This window comes from Chironomus tepperi, unplaced genomic scaffold (assembly GCF_022539635.2).
Source record: "Chironomus tepperi strain 1889 unplaced genomic scaffold, CSIRO-AGI_Ctep_v1 contig_85, whole genome shotgun sequence".
NCBI lineage: Eukaryota > Metazoa > Arthropoda > Insecta > Diptera > Chironomidae > Chironomus > Chironomus tepperi.
Window position 1 is genome coordinate 3,633,768 of NW_027226207.1, and position 16,052 is coordinate 3,649,819.

Here is a 16,052-nt window from a genome sequence, read left to right on the forward strand (position 1 = left end):
TGCTTGCTATGAATTTATGAATTTTGTTTTGAATTTCAGATTTGTTATTGTGTCGTCACTGGATTTTACTTCTTATTTAACGACCTTTTCAAATTTTAAAATTCGTTTTCCCAGTAAAAAGTTTTAGAACTGACTATTTAGAACTTATTTTGTATCCAAATACAGTTAATAAAATTTATTTATAGAATTCTAGTGATTTAAGCTTTATGGCGACATTTGTAGTACCTGCTAGAGCATCCAGAACAACAATGGACCTTAATTCTACACAAAATCTCGTAAATCCTGAATGGTAAGCATAAAGAATGAAAGATGTCTAAAAATCTTTTGTTGATTGTGAAATTTATTTCAAGGGAACTAAAAGATCCTGCACCAGACATCCACAATCTCTTCCGAAACTTTAATTTCAAATTTTTCAATGGAAATCTAGCTTGTGTGGAATTAGAATGGAGTAAGAGGATGTATCAATGTGCTGGAATTTGTTATTCTCGTCGAAGTCGTGGACAAATGTCATGTATTATACGCTTAAGTGAGCCACTTCTGAAACTCAGATCCCGAAAAGAACTAGTTGAAACTCTCCTGCACGAGATGATCCACGCATTCAATTTTATTCGAGGAATTTTGGAGGAAAACGGCGGTCATGGAAAGAATTTCTTAGCAAAAATGCACGAAATAAATCGTTTAGCAGGAACTAACATAACTGTGTATCATACTTTCCATGATGAAGTCGAACTATACAAGAAACATTGGTGGAGATGTGATGGACCCTGCCGTACACAAAAACCTTATTTTGGATATGTCAAACGAACATCCAATCGTGCACCCAGTAAAAACGATTTTTGGTGGAGTCAGCATATGCAAAAATGTGGCGGTACCTTTATCAAAGTTAAGGAACCAGAAAAGGTTGAAAAGAAAAAGACAAGAGAAGTTAAGCCAAAATCTGATGGACCAACCAAAAGAAAAGTTCCAGTAAAGGCAAAGGACCCGAATCCTAAAGATCAGAAACCAAAAGACAATGATATTCGAAAATTTTTCCCAAATATTTCACTCAATACCTCATCAGACTTTTCAGAACCTGATATCGATAAAATCATTCAAGGACCATCAACTTCCAAAGCAATTACTTCTGGTGAACCTGATAAAATTAAAATAATCCCAGACAGTCAAGGAACTAAACTTGGTGGCTCTGGAAGTGGACGAAGTCGTCTGTTAGACATGTTCAATACGAAGAAAGATCCTCCAGGAACATCAGCAGCAAAGAGACCAAAATTAGAAGTTATCGAAATAAAATCAGAAATTCCGGAGCATCAAATACATAAATCCATAAAAATTGAAGTTATGCACGAATTTGATGACGATGATGACATTATATTGATTGATGATCAGTTCGACGACTCAATTGCCATAGATTATAATCCTATTGACATTAAAGAGGAAGTAAAAATCAAGAACGAGGATGAGCCAACAACCTGTGAATGTCCAATTTGCAATAAGAAGATCAATGTAAATGAAGTTAATCAGCACTTGGACGAATGCCTTACTATTCAAATGTTGAAGGAATCACCTTAATGAGACTGATTAGTATCTGTTAATGCTGAAAGCCATACAATTCCATAAATTACTGTTGAAAACCTGTTTGGAATTGTACGGTTTTTAAACATTTAGACTAAATTTAAGTTTTTGTTCATAACGGTTTTCGATTCTCGTCACATGCTTATTATCCACTAGTAATTTTGTTAAAGCTGTGTACCCCTTGATTCCGTATATTTATTTACCTACATTCATATCTATTTTTAAAAAGTTCATTAATAAAGATTTAAAATTAAGGATGGAGTCAGCTAATTGCTGGAAACTTAGAGATCTGATTTGTGTTCTTGTATCTGTGCCTGTATCATTAATAATATGGATTTTAGGGAAAAGCTTCTCTACATTTTCCAATACTAACGGTAAATATTCAGTGATAAATCATTGACAATGTAATCTAATTAATCTTTGACATAACTCTAGACTTTTCATTGACACCTTTACGTTCGTTTCTATCGACGTTTTTTCCGTTCCTATTTATGATTTATGGATATAAGAAACGATCAGTTAATAGATCCGGAGCAATTTTTGGAATTATAGTGGCTTTATTGATGGCATTTGCATCGCCTGTCTATCTTATTGTACTAGCAACATTCTTCTTCAGCAGTTCCAAAGCGACAAAGTACAGGCAAGATTTTAAGAAAAAGATTGAAAAAGATTTTAAAGTTGGTGGTCAAAGGAACTGGGTGCAAGTTCTTTGTAATGGTAATAACTTAGTGCTTATTTATTGTAAACAAAATATATTTAAATGAATTTCTATTTTTAGGAGGTGTCGGAGGATTTATAGCTATTGCTCATTTGTTAGAACTCGGTGTCGGAGAGAGACCTATTGACTTTGTGAATAATTATAATGCATCTTTACTGGGTATTTCCTTTTTGGCATCAATTGCATGTGTGACAGGTGATACATGGTCATCGGAATTAGGCATTTTTTCAACATCAGATCCAGTGTTGATTACAAATATTAGAAGAAGGGTTCCAAAAGGAACTAATGGAGGAGTCTCAAAATGGGGCTTTTTTGTCAGTTTTCTTGGAGGACTTTTAATTGGCTTTTCTTATTATATTTCGACTATAATATTCATTGATCGTGACTTACTTATTGATAGTCCACCACAATATCCAATAATTCTTATGGGTGGTATTGCTGGACTTTTAGGGTCAGCTGTAGACTCATTTTTAGGTGCAACTTGTCAGTTTTCAGGCCAAACGCCTGAAGGATTCATTGTTGAGGAAATTGAAGAGAAAGTTATTAAAATTAGTGGACGTAAGATTCTCAATAATCACAGCGTTAATCTCCTCAGTTGCATATTCACTGCCATCGCAATACCAGTTATTGCGCATCCATTTTGGAACTTTTTTACACTTTTTTAATCGGGTCCTTTATAGTCTTTTAAATTTTGGAGAAGGGAACTAGTCTGATAAGCAGCGCTAATCAACTGGAATTCAATAGACATCCAGTGAAAACTCAGAAATCGAATAAATCCATTTTACTAATTCAAAACGTCCTATTAAATGCAAATATGCATAAACAACTATTTGTTTAGCGTACTCCAATTGTTATATCTGGTTAAATCAAGGATATTTGTCAAGATTTCCATTAATTTTAATAAAGTTTTTATATTTATTAACGAACTTTTTTTGAATTTTTCATTCATTTGTTTTGTTTATAAAAAATTTTCAGTGAAAACTCAAAAATTATTTAATTAAATGGAAAGTAAGCTATTTCAGGAAAATGACTCTTGGGAAGACGTTGGTGGTAACAGTAATGACCTCAGTTTTTCATTAAACAAGAATGCCAAAAGCAAGAAGAATAAGAAACGTAAAAGGAAACATGAAGAAATGCTAGATGATTCCGAAGCTGGAAAATGGGTTAGGTTCGTATCAAAAAATTGTCGGCAAACACTTAAATTAACTAATTGCGCACTATAACAATAGAGCACCAAAATATTATGGATTGGAAGAATCAGATGGACCAGAAGAATCACCAACAAAATCGAAAAAGAGGCGAGAACGAAAACGCAAAAAGGAAGCACTAGAAAGGGAAAAGGAAAAGGAAGTGATTCCTGAAAAAAGGAAAAAGAAACAACACATCGTAGAGACAGAAAAGAAAGAAAACAATGAAGAGGAAGAAAGCAGGCCATTGTCATATGAAGAAAAGCTCCGAGAGTCATTAAAAGGATCCAGATTTAGATATATTAATGAACAGCTGTACTCAAATCCATCAGCGGAAGCCATGAAAATTTTTGACGAAGACGAAAGCGCTTTCACAGCATACCATGAAGGATATAGACATCAAGTTAGTCAATGGCCAATGAATCCATTAGATCGATTGATTAAACAGATTAACAAGATGTAAGTTGGATATACTTTCATATTTTTAGGACATTCATTATTTCTATGGATTATTTATAGGCCAAAGAACTACGTAATCGTGGATATGGGATGTGGAGATGCTAGATTAGAGAAGTCAGTTCTTCAAAAAGTGTATTCAATTGATCTTGTTTCTAATGTTGAAGGAGTAATTAAGGCAGACATGTCAAAAGTTCCAATAGAATCAAACAGCATTAATGTCGTCACGTACTGCTTATCCTTAATGGGTACTAATCTTAAAGACTTTTTCATTGAGGCAAATCGCATTTTAAAGATGAATGGCTTGATAAAAATTGCGGAAGTATCTTCCAGATTTGATAAAGTTGGCGTTTTTGTAGATTTTGTGCAGAAATGTGGATTTGAGCTCATCAACAAGGATATCAATGACAAGCTCTTCTTCTTCTTTACATTTAAAAAGACTCATGATGTTAATAGTTTCAATAAGAAAGTACCGAACTTTAGTCTTAAGCCTTGTCTTTACAAGAAGCGTTAATTGATGTCTGAGACACTAAATAATTATTTTGAATAAATTTGATCATTTTCTTATTTTCTGTGAAACTTAATGACCAACTTTGGATATTTCTAGGAATTAATAGCACTTTTCATAATTAATTGAAGCTTAATTAAGTAATAACCAAACAACCTAATTCAGTAACCATCAAAATGTCAAACACATCGGTGCTCGATATAGCATGGACAACATCAAGCATCCTTAAAGTTTTTGGATACGCCACATTCAGCCTAAATAAGAAAGATGAAAGCAAAATCATAGTCACATTCAAGGATATCCTGTTATTTGCCATCAATCTATTAATTGCTGGATTCATGACTTATCGAGCATCAATTTACAATCCGGACTATATCACTGAAAAGACTCTAATGACTTATGTCGGTAAATTCACGATGGTAGCAGCTGGAATCACCTGCACGATTTCAATGATCTGTTGCTTTGCATTCAGCAATAAAGTTTGGAAGCTCATCAACATAATTCATGGAATTGATATAAAGTTTCATGAAGTCAACATTAATACTGAGTTTAAGCATGCGAAAAAGATTTATGGAACTTATTTTATAATTTTAATGCTGTTTATTGCCGTCGGTGCTTTTGTCATGCTATTTCACTTTAAATATTACAAAAAGCCAATTGTGGCTATACATTTTATCTATCTAGTGACTAGTTTTTGCTTTTGCTTGCTGTGGATGAAGCTTTTCCATGTAGCTTTATACAGGAGGTTCAAAATCATGAACAATGTGCTTTTGTAAGCTGTGTATTAATAATATAGGTAGATGTGCTTAATAGACAGATTAATTACAGGAATATTATGACATCCAGCAGAGTAACTACATTACCAAATGTAGAGACTTTAATTAATTCACTGCAATTGATCCATTCTTATCTCATCAAGTCCATCAAATTAATTAACGAAATTTTTGGCTTTCAAGCCATGCTTTGTGTTGGCATTTCCGATTTCTTCACATTCTTTACTTTCTTCTCGTCTTACAAGTCGACCAGCATTAAAACGTATGGACAAAGGAACGTGACTTTTATGAGCATTTATTGGTGCCTGTATCTCAATACAATTAAGACAATCGTACTTGTTTTATGCTGTATGACAGAAAAACAAAATTATGAGACATCAAGGATCATCAATAGATTAATAAGCCGGAATGTCTGTGATCCAGCAATATTAAAGTCTTTAGGGAATCAAGTCGTTGGACAGTCGTCAAAAAGCAGCTGTGGATTATTTTATTTTGACTCCCAGCTATTTGGAATGGTAAATTTTAGGTGATTAATATACGATATTCATTTGATGACTGTGGATCACTTCCAGATGTTTTCAACAATTGTCTACTACCTAATAATATTCGTACAGTTTGAAATGACACTGAGGAATTGATTATACTCAAAGGATATCCATAATGTAATTAATTTGAATTAATAATTAATCAAATCATTAGTTCCTCTTCCTGTATATGCTACATATTCATTAGTAGTGAAAATAATGTCATTCAGACACAACTTAATTTTAGCTTCAAAGTGGCTCAAACTATTTGGATATGGAACTTTTAGCGTCAAAAGCACTCAGGATGAGAAAGTTTCTGTCACATTGATAGATTTTCTATGTCTGACTGCTAATTTGACAGTTGGATGTATTTTGGCATACTATTCGGAAATCTTTACGTCTGAACATTTTCCTGGAAAGTTACTACTACACTATGTCATAAAAGTTGTGATCACTTCCATATCTCTTGTCAGTTTGACTTCTATGGTCTGTGTCTTTATGTTCCGCAACAAAATTTGGAAGTTTGCTAAGCTGATTGACATAATTGATGAAAGTTTTTGGCATATTGGAGTTAATTCAGGTGCTGATTACTTTTTGAAGCTTCTGTTATCCTTATTTGGTGCTGTTGTGGTAATGACACTTATTGGAATCATCTTAATGAACAGCTTTTTGGAATATGACAATGTGATTCAGGTCTTGATGCACTTTGTGTATTTATCGATAAATTTTAGCTTCTGTATGTTTTGGGCTATTCTGTTTCATGGGGCTATATATAGGAGATTCGGTGTACTTAATGATGTGATGAGGTAAATTGTTATCAAAATTTAATTAAGGCAGTCTAATCTGCTGTCTAAGTATTATAACCTCATAATTCTATTTTTAGCGGTCTGATCATCGATAAGGACAGGCTGTTTAATAATTCAGTAAGGCAGGTCGCATCACAATCAACCGAAAATTTATTGACAACATTACAATTCATTCACCTTAATTTAATTAAGTGTATTGAACTTGTCAACTTCACTTTCGGTTTTCAACTTATGCTGTGTACAGGAATTGTGTTCCTGTTTATATTTTTCACGATTCATTCGAATAAATAATTTAATTTCAAGTGTCATAGTAGTGTGAAACAACAGTAGATTGGAAGGAAAAGGACTGCAAAGTCCTCAAATCATCTGTGCCTATCGAGCATTTTTCTATGAAACTGATAATAATAAAAATTTAATATTCGTCAATTTATATTGGAGTGTCTACATTTACGGCACTAAAAGTTCTATTGATACTCATGTGTCATATGACTGAATGTGAGAACATTATAGTTAGATGGGAAAAACTCAAGAAGGTATCACGCAATGCTACAACTGTCAACAGTGGGGACACACTTCAAAGAACTGTGGCTTCGAATCCCGCTGTGTCAAATGCACAGAAAGTCATCCTCTACAAGTTGATGAATTGTAATGTCTGTTCACCAATTACACTGCAGCCATCAAAAAAGGACGAAGTTCAAGTTTTTGGGAATCAAACGAGAGGATTGTCTGCTCAAAGAGTTCTTGTGGATTGTTCGAGTTTGACATTTCGTTGATTGTTATGGTAAGCATGTACCTAACAAATTTATGATTCTTAATTACTGATACATTTAAAGCCGTCTAAGGCTAACATCGAGCAAATTTTAAGAAGCTCCGCCATTATGTCATTTTTGTTAAATAAAAAAGGATATTTCTCTCTCATTTTTTTATATTTTTCACACTATTCTGTGCCTATCGAGCATTTTTCTATGAAACTGATAATAATAGAAATTTAATATTCGTCAATTTATATTGGAGTGTCTACTTTACGGCACTAAAAGTTCTATTGATACTCATGTGTCATATGACTGAATGTGAGAACGATAGGACATCTAAATTAATCTACAAGTTGATGAATTGTAATGTATGTTCACCAATTACACTGCAGTTTTTTGGGAATCAAACGAGAGGATTGTCTGCTAAGAGTTCTTGTGGATTGTTCGAGTTTGACATTTCGTTGATTGTTATGGTAAGCATGGATACATTTTTAGGTTATGATGACTTTACAATTCCTTTCAGATGATATCCTCAATTGCCTATTATTTTGTAATATTCATACAATTTGACATCGCATTATCAAACAAATCTCAGTAAACATTTGCTGGAAAATTCAATGAAATTTTCGCATTTCAATTTGAAACGTTTTGGAATTCAAAGCATCAAAAATAAATTCTCAGTTCCTCAAATATGCAGTCAGCATCAAGAATTTTCACACAAAAGCTCACCCAGACATCATCGATTGTCAAAATGAGTACAAAATCAGCATTTACATACACAACAACCCCAAAAATTCGCAAAGGAATCTCAACCCATCATAGCAGCAAATCAAAGATGTCAAATGTTCGCGGATGTGTGCCAAACGAATGTCAGGAGATTAACAAGACGATAGTCAAAACTTTCACTAAATCAAGTGACTTCAAATCGCCAGAAGTGACCACCCAAGAATGTTCTGTTGTGTTAAATTTTTAAGATTCTTTCCTGTCTGAATAAAAAGTAAAATTTTGACCAGTTCTAACCATTCACGTTTATTATTTTCTTTTCAATTCCAATGACCCATATAATGCTGCAATTAGCACCTCTTCATTTCATCCAGTAATGATCAATTATTACTGTTTAGTGTAAATTGAATCGTCGTGGAGATAAGATGAATAAGTGTTTTTATCTTTTAAGTCTGATCTTGATCAATGAACTAGTTTTAGGAAGTGAAAATGTTCTGGAAAAGGGTTCAAAGAGGCAAAAGAAGTCTCTGCTATTTCCACAATATTCGGTGTTGCAGGTCAGTTTACTGTGATTTGTGAAATTCTAGTGTTGTGTTGTTTATGTCGTTAACACGTAGCGACTATGTTGCGTTGCTCTTTAAACATTAATAATCGATTATGAGTGTATTTACCGATTTACTTTTTCAGACATCAATGTGTCTCATCTCTCGAATATCCAGTTTAGACAGTCATCGTGTTGCCCTAAACCTTGGATTCCAAACTAATTATCAATTGCCTTATCAACTTCCTAGTTTTTACTCACCAATATTTTGGGCTAGAAAGCTCTCGCATGCTTCAAATCCTTTAGTGAATTTTTTTGAACGAATAGCTGAAAGTAATGATGAAAGTGAGGAAGTAGATGAACGTAATAATGATGCTTCAGATGAAACAAGTACAGAACTTACAACGACTACAGAAGCCTCAGAATTCGATGAGATGGAAACTACAGAGGCAGCATTCAAAAATCAAACTGTCGAGCATCATAGGCACAAAAGGATGATCTCTTTTGACTCGGATATAAGTGCTGGGCAGTTTTATTATGGAATTATTGACGTTTTGGGATAGTAAGAAACAGTAGCAAGGATCAATCGGAAATGATATCTAAAGCTTTTTAATATTTTTAGTGCTGGATATAATGAAGAGTGCCTCTTAAAAAGTGTTTGTGAGCTTGCAAAGCATCCTATACATTTTGACGAGAATGAAGATGTCGTTAAGGAGATCTTGCACTTTTTGCTAACGTAAGTCAAGTGACATCATCTCATTTTATCCTTTTACTAACAGTTTACCCTTACATTTCATAGACCATCAGCCCACCAATCGTTTGATGCTGAAAATGAAATTGAAGAGAAGGAATTATACGAGGAAGCTGAAAGAATCGGAAAAGAAGGAGGTGACTGTGAATTAATCTACAATGAGTGCAAAGTATCGCCGCTTTATTCAATATCAAATTTTATTCCAAATGATGATTAATAAAGATTATCGATCATGTCCTTCTGAGCACCAATGAAACGACTTGCAGTTTGATTTCAATTCAAAGCTTTTCATGTTCATCAGGTCTTTTGCGTCCGGCATCATTTCGCAATGTTCTTTACACATTTTATGCTTATTCGTGTCATTTTTTTCATCGCAGTCGTCTTCTTTTTCATTTTTTGTTTCTTGATCTTCAGGACATAAGCCACAAGGCGGTTTTGTTGTGTAAGTACGAAAACGTGCCATTCTAGCAATTGAGCCGTGTAATTTTGTCACTGATTGTCTCAACATTTTGTTAAAAAAATTTTAATTAACGAAAATACGTCTGAACTGCTTAACGAACAATTTTGAAATGAAAATTTTAGGATGAAAATTTTTCTCAGTGAAAACTTGATTGATTTTCTTTTAAATTTAATAATTAAATTTATTAACAGGTTTAAGTAAAAAAAGTTAGGTAGTTCTTAAATTAAAAAGTTCCTGATTTCTTAATCTTCTTTGATCAGCTTTCTTTTCTTAGTATAATGATCTATTCGTTCCTCTAAAGTCGAGCATTTTTGACGGTCACTAAGTTTGATGTAATCACGTCTGTTACAGTCACGATTTAAAGATTTCATTTGTTTAACGATTTTCGGCATTTCTGGATATCTTGTGCTATATTCATTGTTTAATACTCGCAGCATTTCAAATACCATAGCTGATTTTACGCTAGCATCACACCAATGTTCCTGAAGATCCGTAATTATATCTCTGAGATTTTCCTCACCGAATACCCATTTATTGGCCATGTCGATATTTCTAGGAATGTCATCCTCGGTCAGTGATTCTTCACGGAAGTTACAAAAGAACAAATTTAATGGAATTTCACTAGCTAAACTATATTGTGGCTTTTTCTCATTATTTTCAATATCTAATAGTTCCTTAATGACATCTGGACTTTCTTTTTTCTCTCCAATCAAAAATAAAACGGAAACGATGCACCTGATCATGTGCCATAGAAAGGCACTACCTTTAATCTCTAAGTAAAACATGTCATAATCCGGCGTTTCATGTTTCGGTCCTTCCTTAATTGTTGCTACATCTATTCGTCTGATATAATTGACAACGCCATTGCCAACATCCATTTTACACAAGTTCCTGAAGTCATGAGATCCAAGAAGATTTTTGCATGCTTCTTCTATTAAATTAATGTCCATGTCGCCTCGAGGAAAAAAGTAACGATATGTCCTGTCTGTACAATCAAATCTAGCACTGTAAGTTGATGAGATTAAAGGCATCCACGAAATAGCACGAATCTCTTTTGGAAGGACCTTGTTTAGTAATGAACAGTAATTAATTTCACCGTTAATTGCTTCTTCTGTCAATTGATCCTTAAATTCAAATTTGCTTCGAAGATCCAGTGAGACTACTTGATCAAATGCTGATACTCCTTTATCAGTTCGTCCACAACGATTATAATTGCTCGTTTCTCTGGAATCTATTAAGCAAACTTTCTTCAATGCTTTAAATAAATAATATTCAATAGTCTCGATTGTATCATCCTGAACAACATATCCACTATAATTCCATCCTAAGTAGCAGAATTTCAGTAAGACATGCCTCTTGTGGGACTTTGAAAAGTCAAATTTCCTCTTTCGTTCCTCATTTTCGTTTTCCGGATCTTTTGAATTTACCTTCTTTTCAATTATATGTTTTAATTGTTTATTATAAGCTTCCAACTTAATTATCCTCTCAACTAGGTCCTCCTTTGTTAATTCATTAAGTTCCTCAGGTGTCAAGTTCTTTTTCTTTTTATTAACTTTAATTTTATCCATTTTTACAGAGTCAATAATAATTTTGAAAATAAACGTAAACAAAGGGGGTAAGAAGATTTGAAATTTTTTAAAATTTTCAGGTTATGAGGGGTGTGAAAATATCTCGTTCTTTTCATGCCAATTCGGCTTGACAGTAGATCATTGAGGTAAATTTTATTTAATTAAAGTGCTTTAAATTGCATAAAATTAATATGTTTATGATGGAAATTGTGCATAAGACCATGGATCATGTTAATTTTATAATCGTGAAGCTTAATACTTAAATTAATCACATTTTTTCTTCATTTTAATTTTTTTCATGTCGTGCAGAGCAATTTGTCGAAATGGTAAGATGAAAAAATTAATTTTCATAAATTTCATCCTTATTAACCTGATTTATCAATTTCTATTGTAGACGAAAGGTACTACAAGTTTTGGTAAGCGTCATAATAAGACACATACGTTGTGCAGACGTTGTGGTCGATCCTCATATCACATCCAGAAATCAACATGTGCTCGATGTGGATATCCAGCAGCAAAAACCCGTTCATGTGAGTATTTCGATCATAATAAATCAGTGCTTTCAAGACATTTGTGAAGTTACAGTGGATTAAAGTGCTGTTTGCCATTTAAATTCAATTTGAGAATTTTGTTTACATGGTTAACATCCAAAGGTTACAATTATAAACAAAATTCGCAAACATAAAGTGAATTTTCGACTTACTCTAACTAACAACATTTTTAAATCATTTTAGACAACTGGTCCGTTAAAGCTAAGCGCCGACGAACCACCGGAACAGGACGTTGCCGTTATTTGAAAGTCGTTCGTCGCAAGTTCCGCAACGGATTCCGTGAAGGAACACAAGCTAAGCCACGCAAGACAAAGGCATAAGTTAATCGCTTAATAATCCAATGTGAAAATCCATCTTTATTGTAATAAAACAATAAATTCAAGATTATTGAATTAACTTTCTTTTAATATCCGCGAAAATTCAGTGTTGATATTTATTTAGAGATTCTTTACAGCTATTTATTTTCAGATAAGTTTATGGACCAAATTTTTAGTTGCCAAAAAAATATCTGATAATTCTAAATAAAATTCAAATAAATTAACCGAATTTCAAAATTTTTAAATCAACGACTTTTTTATTTTCCAAAAATTTGTACCAGAACAATTTTAAATTTAAGAAAACCGTTGAAATAACATGAACATTTAGTACAGTATAGAACGGTGCCAAAATTTAAATGCTCCTATTAATGCGTACCTAAAATAATCCTGGCATAGTGTGAAAGTCGAACAATGAACTCGAAACATGTCGTATGTTCTTAAAATGCAGCATTAAAGTACACATATTAAGCCAGGTCATGACCTGAATATTAAGTATTGATTTTTCATAGCTTAATGATTTTAATTAGCCTTCGTGCTCATGGCTGTTTCGAAGGAAACGAGAGCGCTGATCACTGTGACCATCATTGAATATATCATAATAAGTTAATCAAATTCCAGAAAAATTTAATTAAAATATTGAGTCACTTGGATGAATTTTGGAATGACTCACAATTTTCCTGTAAAATAAAAGTATCAAGGCACAAAGAGTTATTCAGAACAAAGGTGTTTTATGATGAATCTTTAACATCTGATTTTTTTCGATTTTTTATTCTCCTTTTTCAGTATTTCTAACCAAAACTTATAGCTATATTCATTCTTTAATGAGTTGTACAAAATCATAAATTATTCAATAATATGACCCATGATATGAAAATTAAGAACAACAAAAATATAATTAATATCTTAAATTTGGTTTAGAGCAAATGAAATCAAAGAAAAAGCGCTTATGAAATTTAAGTGAATTAAGGAATTTAAAGTTACTCGTGTTTTGTGTCAATTTGTTATGATTAAATAATTTAATCAACTTCCTCCATGTGTGAAGCATCTTCGGCATCATCGACTAATGGTGGCATATCCGATGAAGAGGCGGCAGGTGTTTCTTCAACAGTCATTGTATCATCTTCATCGATTCCTAAACCGAGTTTGATCATACGGTAAATGCGGGCAGCATGAACTTGTGGTTCGTCTAATGAGAATCCAGAGCTCAATAAAGATGTCTCATAGAGTAAAATGCATAAATCTTTAACAGCCTTATCATTCTTGTCAGCTTCAGCCTTTTGACGTAAAGTTTCAATGATTGAATGGTCTGGATTGATTTCAAGATGCTTCTTGCCAGCCATATAACCCATTGTGGTTGTATCGCGTAATGCTTGTGCCTTCATAATACGTTCCATATTTGCAGACCATCCATATTGAGATGTAACAATACAGCATGGAGATTCGACTAAACGGTTTGAAACAATAACCTTTTCTACTTTGCTGTCCAAGACTGATTTCATGACTTTGCAGAGATTTTCGAACTTGGCCTTATCTTCTTCACGCTTCTTCTTTTCATCTTCATCTTCTGGCAATTCAAGTCCTTCCTTGGTGACGCAGACGAGTTGCTTTCCTTGGTATTCTTTCAATTGCTGGATGACATATTCATCGATTGGTTCAGTCATGTATACAACTTCATATCCACGTTTCTTGACGCGTTCAACGAAAGCAGAGTTGCTAACTTGTTCCTTGCTTTCGCCAGTAATGAAGTAGATCGATTTTTGGTTCTCCTTCATGCGTCCAACATATTCACCTAATGAGCACATTTCATCTCCACTTGCAGATGTTTGGAATCTCAATAAATCAGCCAATTTAGCACGATTTGTTGAGTCTTCATGAACTCCCAATTTCAAGTTCTTGCTGAATTGAGCATAGAATTTCTTGAAACCTTCCTTGTCTTCTGTGAGTTCTTCGAACAATTCTAAGCATTTCTTGACAAGGTTCTTACGGATGACTTTCAAAATCTTGTTTTGTTGTAACATTTCACGAGAAATGTTCAATGGTAAATCTTCTGAATCAACAACTCCCTTCATGAAGTTCAAGTAATCAGGAATGAGATCTTCACAGTTGTCCATGATGAATACACGACGGACATACAATTTGATATTGTTCTTCTTCTTTTTGGCTTCGAATAAATCGAATGGGATACGACGTGGGACAAAGAGTAATGCACGGAATTCAAGTTGACCTTCAACACTGAAATGTTTAACGGCCAAATGATCTTCCCAGTCATTTGTCAAGCTCTTGTAGAATTCACCATATTCTTCAGTGGTGATATCATCTGGATTACGTGTCCAGATTGGCTTGGTCTTGTTAAGTTCTTCGTCTTCTGTGTACTTAACTTTAACGGTCTTCTTCTTCTTTTCTGAGCTCTTGTCGGCATCCTCATCATCACCAACATCTTCAATCTTTGGCTCATCTTCACCTTCCTTCTTTTCTTTTGGTTCTTCAACCTCAGCTTCATCGTCGCTAACTTCCTTCTCACGTTCCTTTTCACAGACCAACTTGATTGGATAGCCAATGAATTGGGAATGTTTTGTGACGATTGACTTGATCTTTGATTCTTCCAAATATTCAGTCTGATCTTCTTTGATGTGCAAGACAATCTTTGTACCACGGCCTAAATCTTCACCGTCATCAACAGCAATTGTGAAGCTACCACCAGCAGATGACTCCCAAATGTATTGTTCATCATCATTGTTCTTTGAGTGAACGGTGACTTTATCGGCAACCAAGTATGCTGAGTAGAAACCAACACCGAATTGACCAATCATAGAAATATCGGCACCAGCTTGGAGAGCTTCCATGAAAGCCTTAGTTCCTGAACGTGCGATTGTTCCGAGATTGTTGACTAAATCAGATTTGGTCATACCAATACCAGTATCGATGAGGGTCAAGGTGCGGGCTTCTTTGTTTGGAATAATCTTGATGTACAATTCCTTACCGGAGTCCAATTTCGATGGATCGGTAAGTGATTCATAACGGATCTTATCCAAAGCATCAGATGAATTTGAGATCAACTCACGCAAGAAAATTTCCTTGTTTGAATAGAAGGTGTTAATGATCAATGACATAAGCTGAGCAATTTCAGCTTGGAACTGGAAAACTTCAGCATCAGGCATCTAAAAGGGACAATATAAAATGGAGGAATTAAAATCGATTAACTTTAATGTGTTTTTCATAGAAAATTCTAGACTTTCGGAGCATTATGAAAAAGTAAGATTTATGCCAAATTATGAAATAATATAGGTTCTAAAGGCGTGACTCGCATTTTTAACGCCTTAATTAGTCATTCTAGGTAGCATAAATGAGATAAAATGGACGTAATGTGATACTTTTTCACAAGCCGAAAAAACGTGGTTCTTGAAAATCACGTAGCTCAAGTTTATGATAATTTTACTGGATTTTATGAATGATACATACCTTTCTTGATTTATATAGACTTCAAATACTATCAAAATATCCTTAATTAATTGTTTCAAATGGGTTTTAAGCACTTTCTTCAGTAATTCTCTTAATTTTCACAAATTTCGCTTTATCACTTCAAGTGTTTCTTCAATATTAAATTTTCTCGACCAACAGCCCCTTCTTTTATAGTACAAAGAATTTTCTAGAGAGTAAAGCTTGTTTGTGTGAGAGAAAAGCTCAATCATATGTGATGTCACACACTTTTCACCCTATAAAATCAACAAAAAATTAATTTTAAGATTAATTAACTTTATTTATGGAAATTTTTTCTGTGATTTTCAATGCATGCTATTATTAATTAATTTAATTTAGTGATTTTTGCAAATTTCCCTAACTTTATTATG

At 33.6% G+C, this 16,052-nt stretch overlaps 7 protein-coding genes across 8 annotated transcripts; 5 read left to right on the forward strand and 2 right to left on the reverse strand.

Annotated features, from left to right (window-relative positions):
• The first annotated feature begins 152 nt into the window (after window positions 1-152).
• Window positions 153-1,857, forward strand: mh (maternal haploid). Of its 2 annotated transcripts, none has more exons than XM_070635104.1 (2): window positions 153-289; window positions 351-1,857. In XM_070635104.1, the coding sequence occupies exons 1-2, from the start codon at window positions 207-209 to the stop codon at window positions 1,564-1,566; spliced, it is 1,299 nt and encodes a 432-aa protein (XP_070491205.1). In that variant the 5' UTR covers window positions 153-206; the 3' UTR covers window positions 1,567-1,857. The 2 variants fall into 2 exon arrangements, with proteins under 2 accessions (XP_070491205.1, XP_070491206.1); XM_070635105.1 differs by having other exon boundaries at window positions 362-1,857.
• LOC139086602 (transmembrane protein 19) lies at window positions 1,710-3,213 on the forward strand. The gene is made up of 3 exons (XM_070635107.1): window positions 1,710-1,943; window positions 2,005-2,286; window positions 2,348-3,213. The coding sequence occupies exons 1-3, from the start codon at window positions 1,826-1,828 to the stop codon at window positions 2,950-2,952; spliced, it is 1,005 nt and encodes a 334-aa protein (XP_070491208.1). The 5' UTR covers window positions 1,710-1,825; the 3' UTR covers window positions 2,953-3,213.
• Window positions 3,214-3,251: 38 nt separating this feature from the next.
• On the forward strand, window positions 3,252-4,514 carry LOC139086601 (ribosomal RNA-processing protein 8). Its single transcript, XM_070635106.1, has 3 exons — window positions 3,252-3,455; window positions 3,517-3,933; window positions 3,994-4,514. Exons 1-3 carry the CDS (start codon window positions 3,289-3,291, stop codon window positions 4,442-4,444), a joined length of 1,035 nt encoding a protein of 344 aa, XP_070491207.1. The 5' UTR covers window positions 3,252-3,288; the 3' UTR covers window positions 4,445-4,514.
• A 3,922-nt stretch (window positions 4,515-8,436) lies between these two features.
• LOC139086440 (uncharacterized) lies at window positions 8,437-9,552 on the forward strand. Its single transcript, XM_070634897.1, has 4 exons — window positions 8,437-8,573; window positions 8,704-9,119; window positions 9,180-9,293; window positions 9,357-9,552. The coding sequence occupies exons 1-4, from the start codon at window positions 8,442-8,444 to the stop codon at window positions 9,523-9,525; spliced, it is 831 nt and encodes a 276-aa protein (XP_070490998.1). The 5' UTR covers window positions 8,437-8,441; the 3' UTR covers window positions 9,526-9,552.
• Window positions 9,553-9,929: 377 nt separating this feature from the next.
• Window positions 9,930-11,370, reverse strand: LOC139086247 (tRNA pseudouridine(38/39) synthase). Its single transcript, XM_070634639.1, has one exon. It carries the CDS (start codon window positions 11,334-11,336, stop codon window positions 10,011-10,013), a length of 1,326 nt encoding a protein of 441 aa, XP_070490740.1. The 5' UTR covers window positions 11,337-11,370; the 3' UTR covers window positions 9,930-10,010.
• A 50-nt stretch (window positions 11,371-11,420) lies between these two features.
• Window positions 11,421-12,279, forward strand: RpL37a (ribosomal protein L37a). The gene is made up of 4 exons (XM_070634550.1): window positions 11,421-11,482; window positions 11,646-11,662; window positions 11,731-11,866; window positions 12,071-12,279. Exons 2-4 carry the CDS (start codon window positions 11,660-11,662, stop codon window positions 12,205-12,207), a joined length of 276 nt encoding a protein of 91 aa, XP_070490651.1. The 5' UTR covers window positions 11,421-11,482; window positions 11,646-11,659; the 3' UTR covers window positions 12,208-12,279.
• A 651-nt stretch (window positions 12,280-12,930) lies between these two features.
• Window positions 12,931-15,823, reverse strand: Hsp83 (Heat shock protein 83). The gene is made up of 2 exons (XM_070634161.1): window positions 15,664-15,823; window positions 12,931-15,362 (listed from the first exon to the last, which is right to left on the reverse strand). The coding sequence occupies exon 2, from the start codon at window positions 15,360-15,362 to the stop codon at window positions 13,221-13,223; it is 2,142 nt and encodes a 713-aa protein (XP_070490262.1). The 5' UTR covers window positions 15,664-15,823; the 3' UTR covers window positions 12,931-13,220.
• Between the last annotated feature and the right edge of the window lie 229 nt (window positions 15,824-16,052).

Excerpts from the sequence above, each read along its gene's own strand:
- LOC139086440 (XM_070634897.1), top strand. The coding sequence starts at position 8,442 with ATGAATAAGTGTTTTTATCTTTTAAGTCTGATCTTGATCAATGAACTA. Across the intron at positions 8,574-8,703 it reads CACAATATTCGGTGTTGCAG|ACATCAATGTGTCTCATCTC; the intron begins GTCAGTTTACTG and ends TTACTTTTTCAG. Across the intron at positions 9,120-9,179 it reads ATTATTGACGTTTTGGGATA|TGCTGGATATAATGAAGAGT; the intron begins GTAAGAAACAGT and ends TAATATTTTTAG.
- LOC139086602 (XM_070635107.1), top strand. The coding sequence starts at position 1,826 with ATGGAGTCAGCTAATTGCTGGAAACTTAGAGATCTGATTTGTGTTCTT. Across the intron at positions 1,944-2,004 it reads TACATTTTCCAATACTAACG|ACTTTTCATTGACACCTTTA; the intron begins GTAAATATTCAG and ends ACATAACTCTAG. Across the intron at positions 2,287-2,347 it reads GGTGCAAGTTCTTTGTAATG|GAGGTGTCGGAGGATTTATA; the intron begins GTAATAACTTAG and ends TTCTATTTTTAG.
- RpL37a (XM_070634550.1), top strand. Across the intron at positions 11,867-12,070 it reads AGCAGCAAAAACCCGTTCAT|ACAACTGGTCCGTTAAAGCT; the intron begins GTGAGTATTTCG and ends AAATCATTTTAG.
- Hsp83 (XM_070634161.1), bottom strand. The coding sequence starts at position 15,362 with ATGCCTGATGCTGAAGTTTTCCAGTTCCAAGCTGAAATTGCTCAGCTT.
- LOC139086247 (XM_070634639.1), bottom strand. The coding sequence starts at position 11,336 with ATGGATAAAATTAAAGTTAATAAAAAGAAAAAGAACTTGACACCTGAG.
- LOC139086601 (XM_070635106.1), top strand. The coding sequence starts at position 3,289 with ATGGAAAGTAAGCTATTTCAGGAAAATGACTCTTGGGAAGACGTTGGT. Across the intron at positions 3,456-3,516 it reads GAAGCTGGAAAATGGGTTAG|AGCACCAAAATATTATGGAT; the intron begins GTTCGTATCAAA and ends CTATAACAATAG. Across the intron at positions 3,934-3,993 it reads ATTAAACAGATTAACAAGAT|GCCAAAGAACTACGTAATCG; the intron begins GTAAGTTGGATA and ends GATTATTTATAG.
- mh (XM_070635104.1), top strand. The coding sequence starts at position 207 with ATGGCGACATTTGTAGTACCTGCTAGAGCATCCAGAACAACAATGGAC. Across the intron at positions 290-350 it reads AATCTCGTAAATCCTGAATG|GGAACTAAAAGATCCTGCAC; the intron begins GTAAGCATAAAG and ends ATTTATTTCAAG.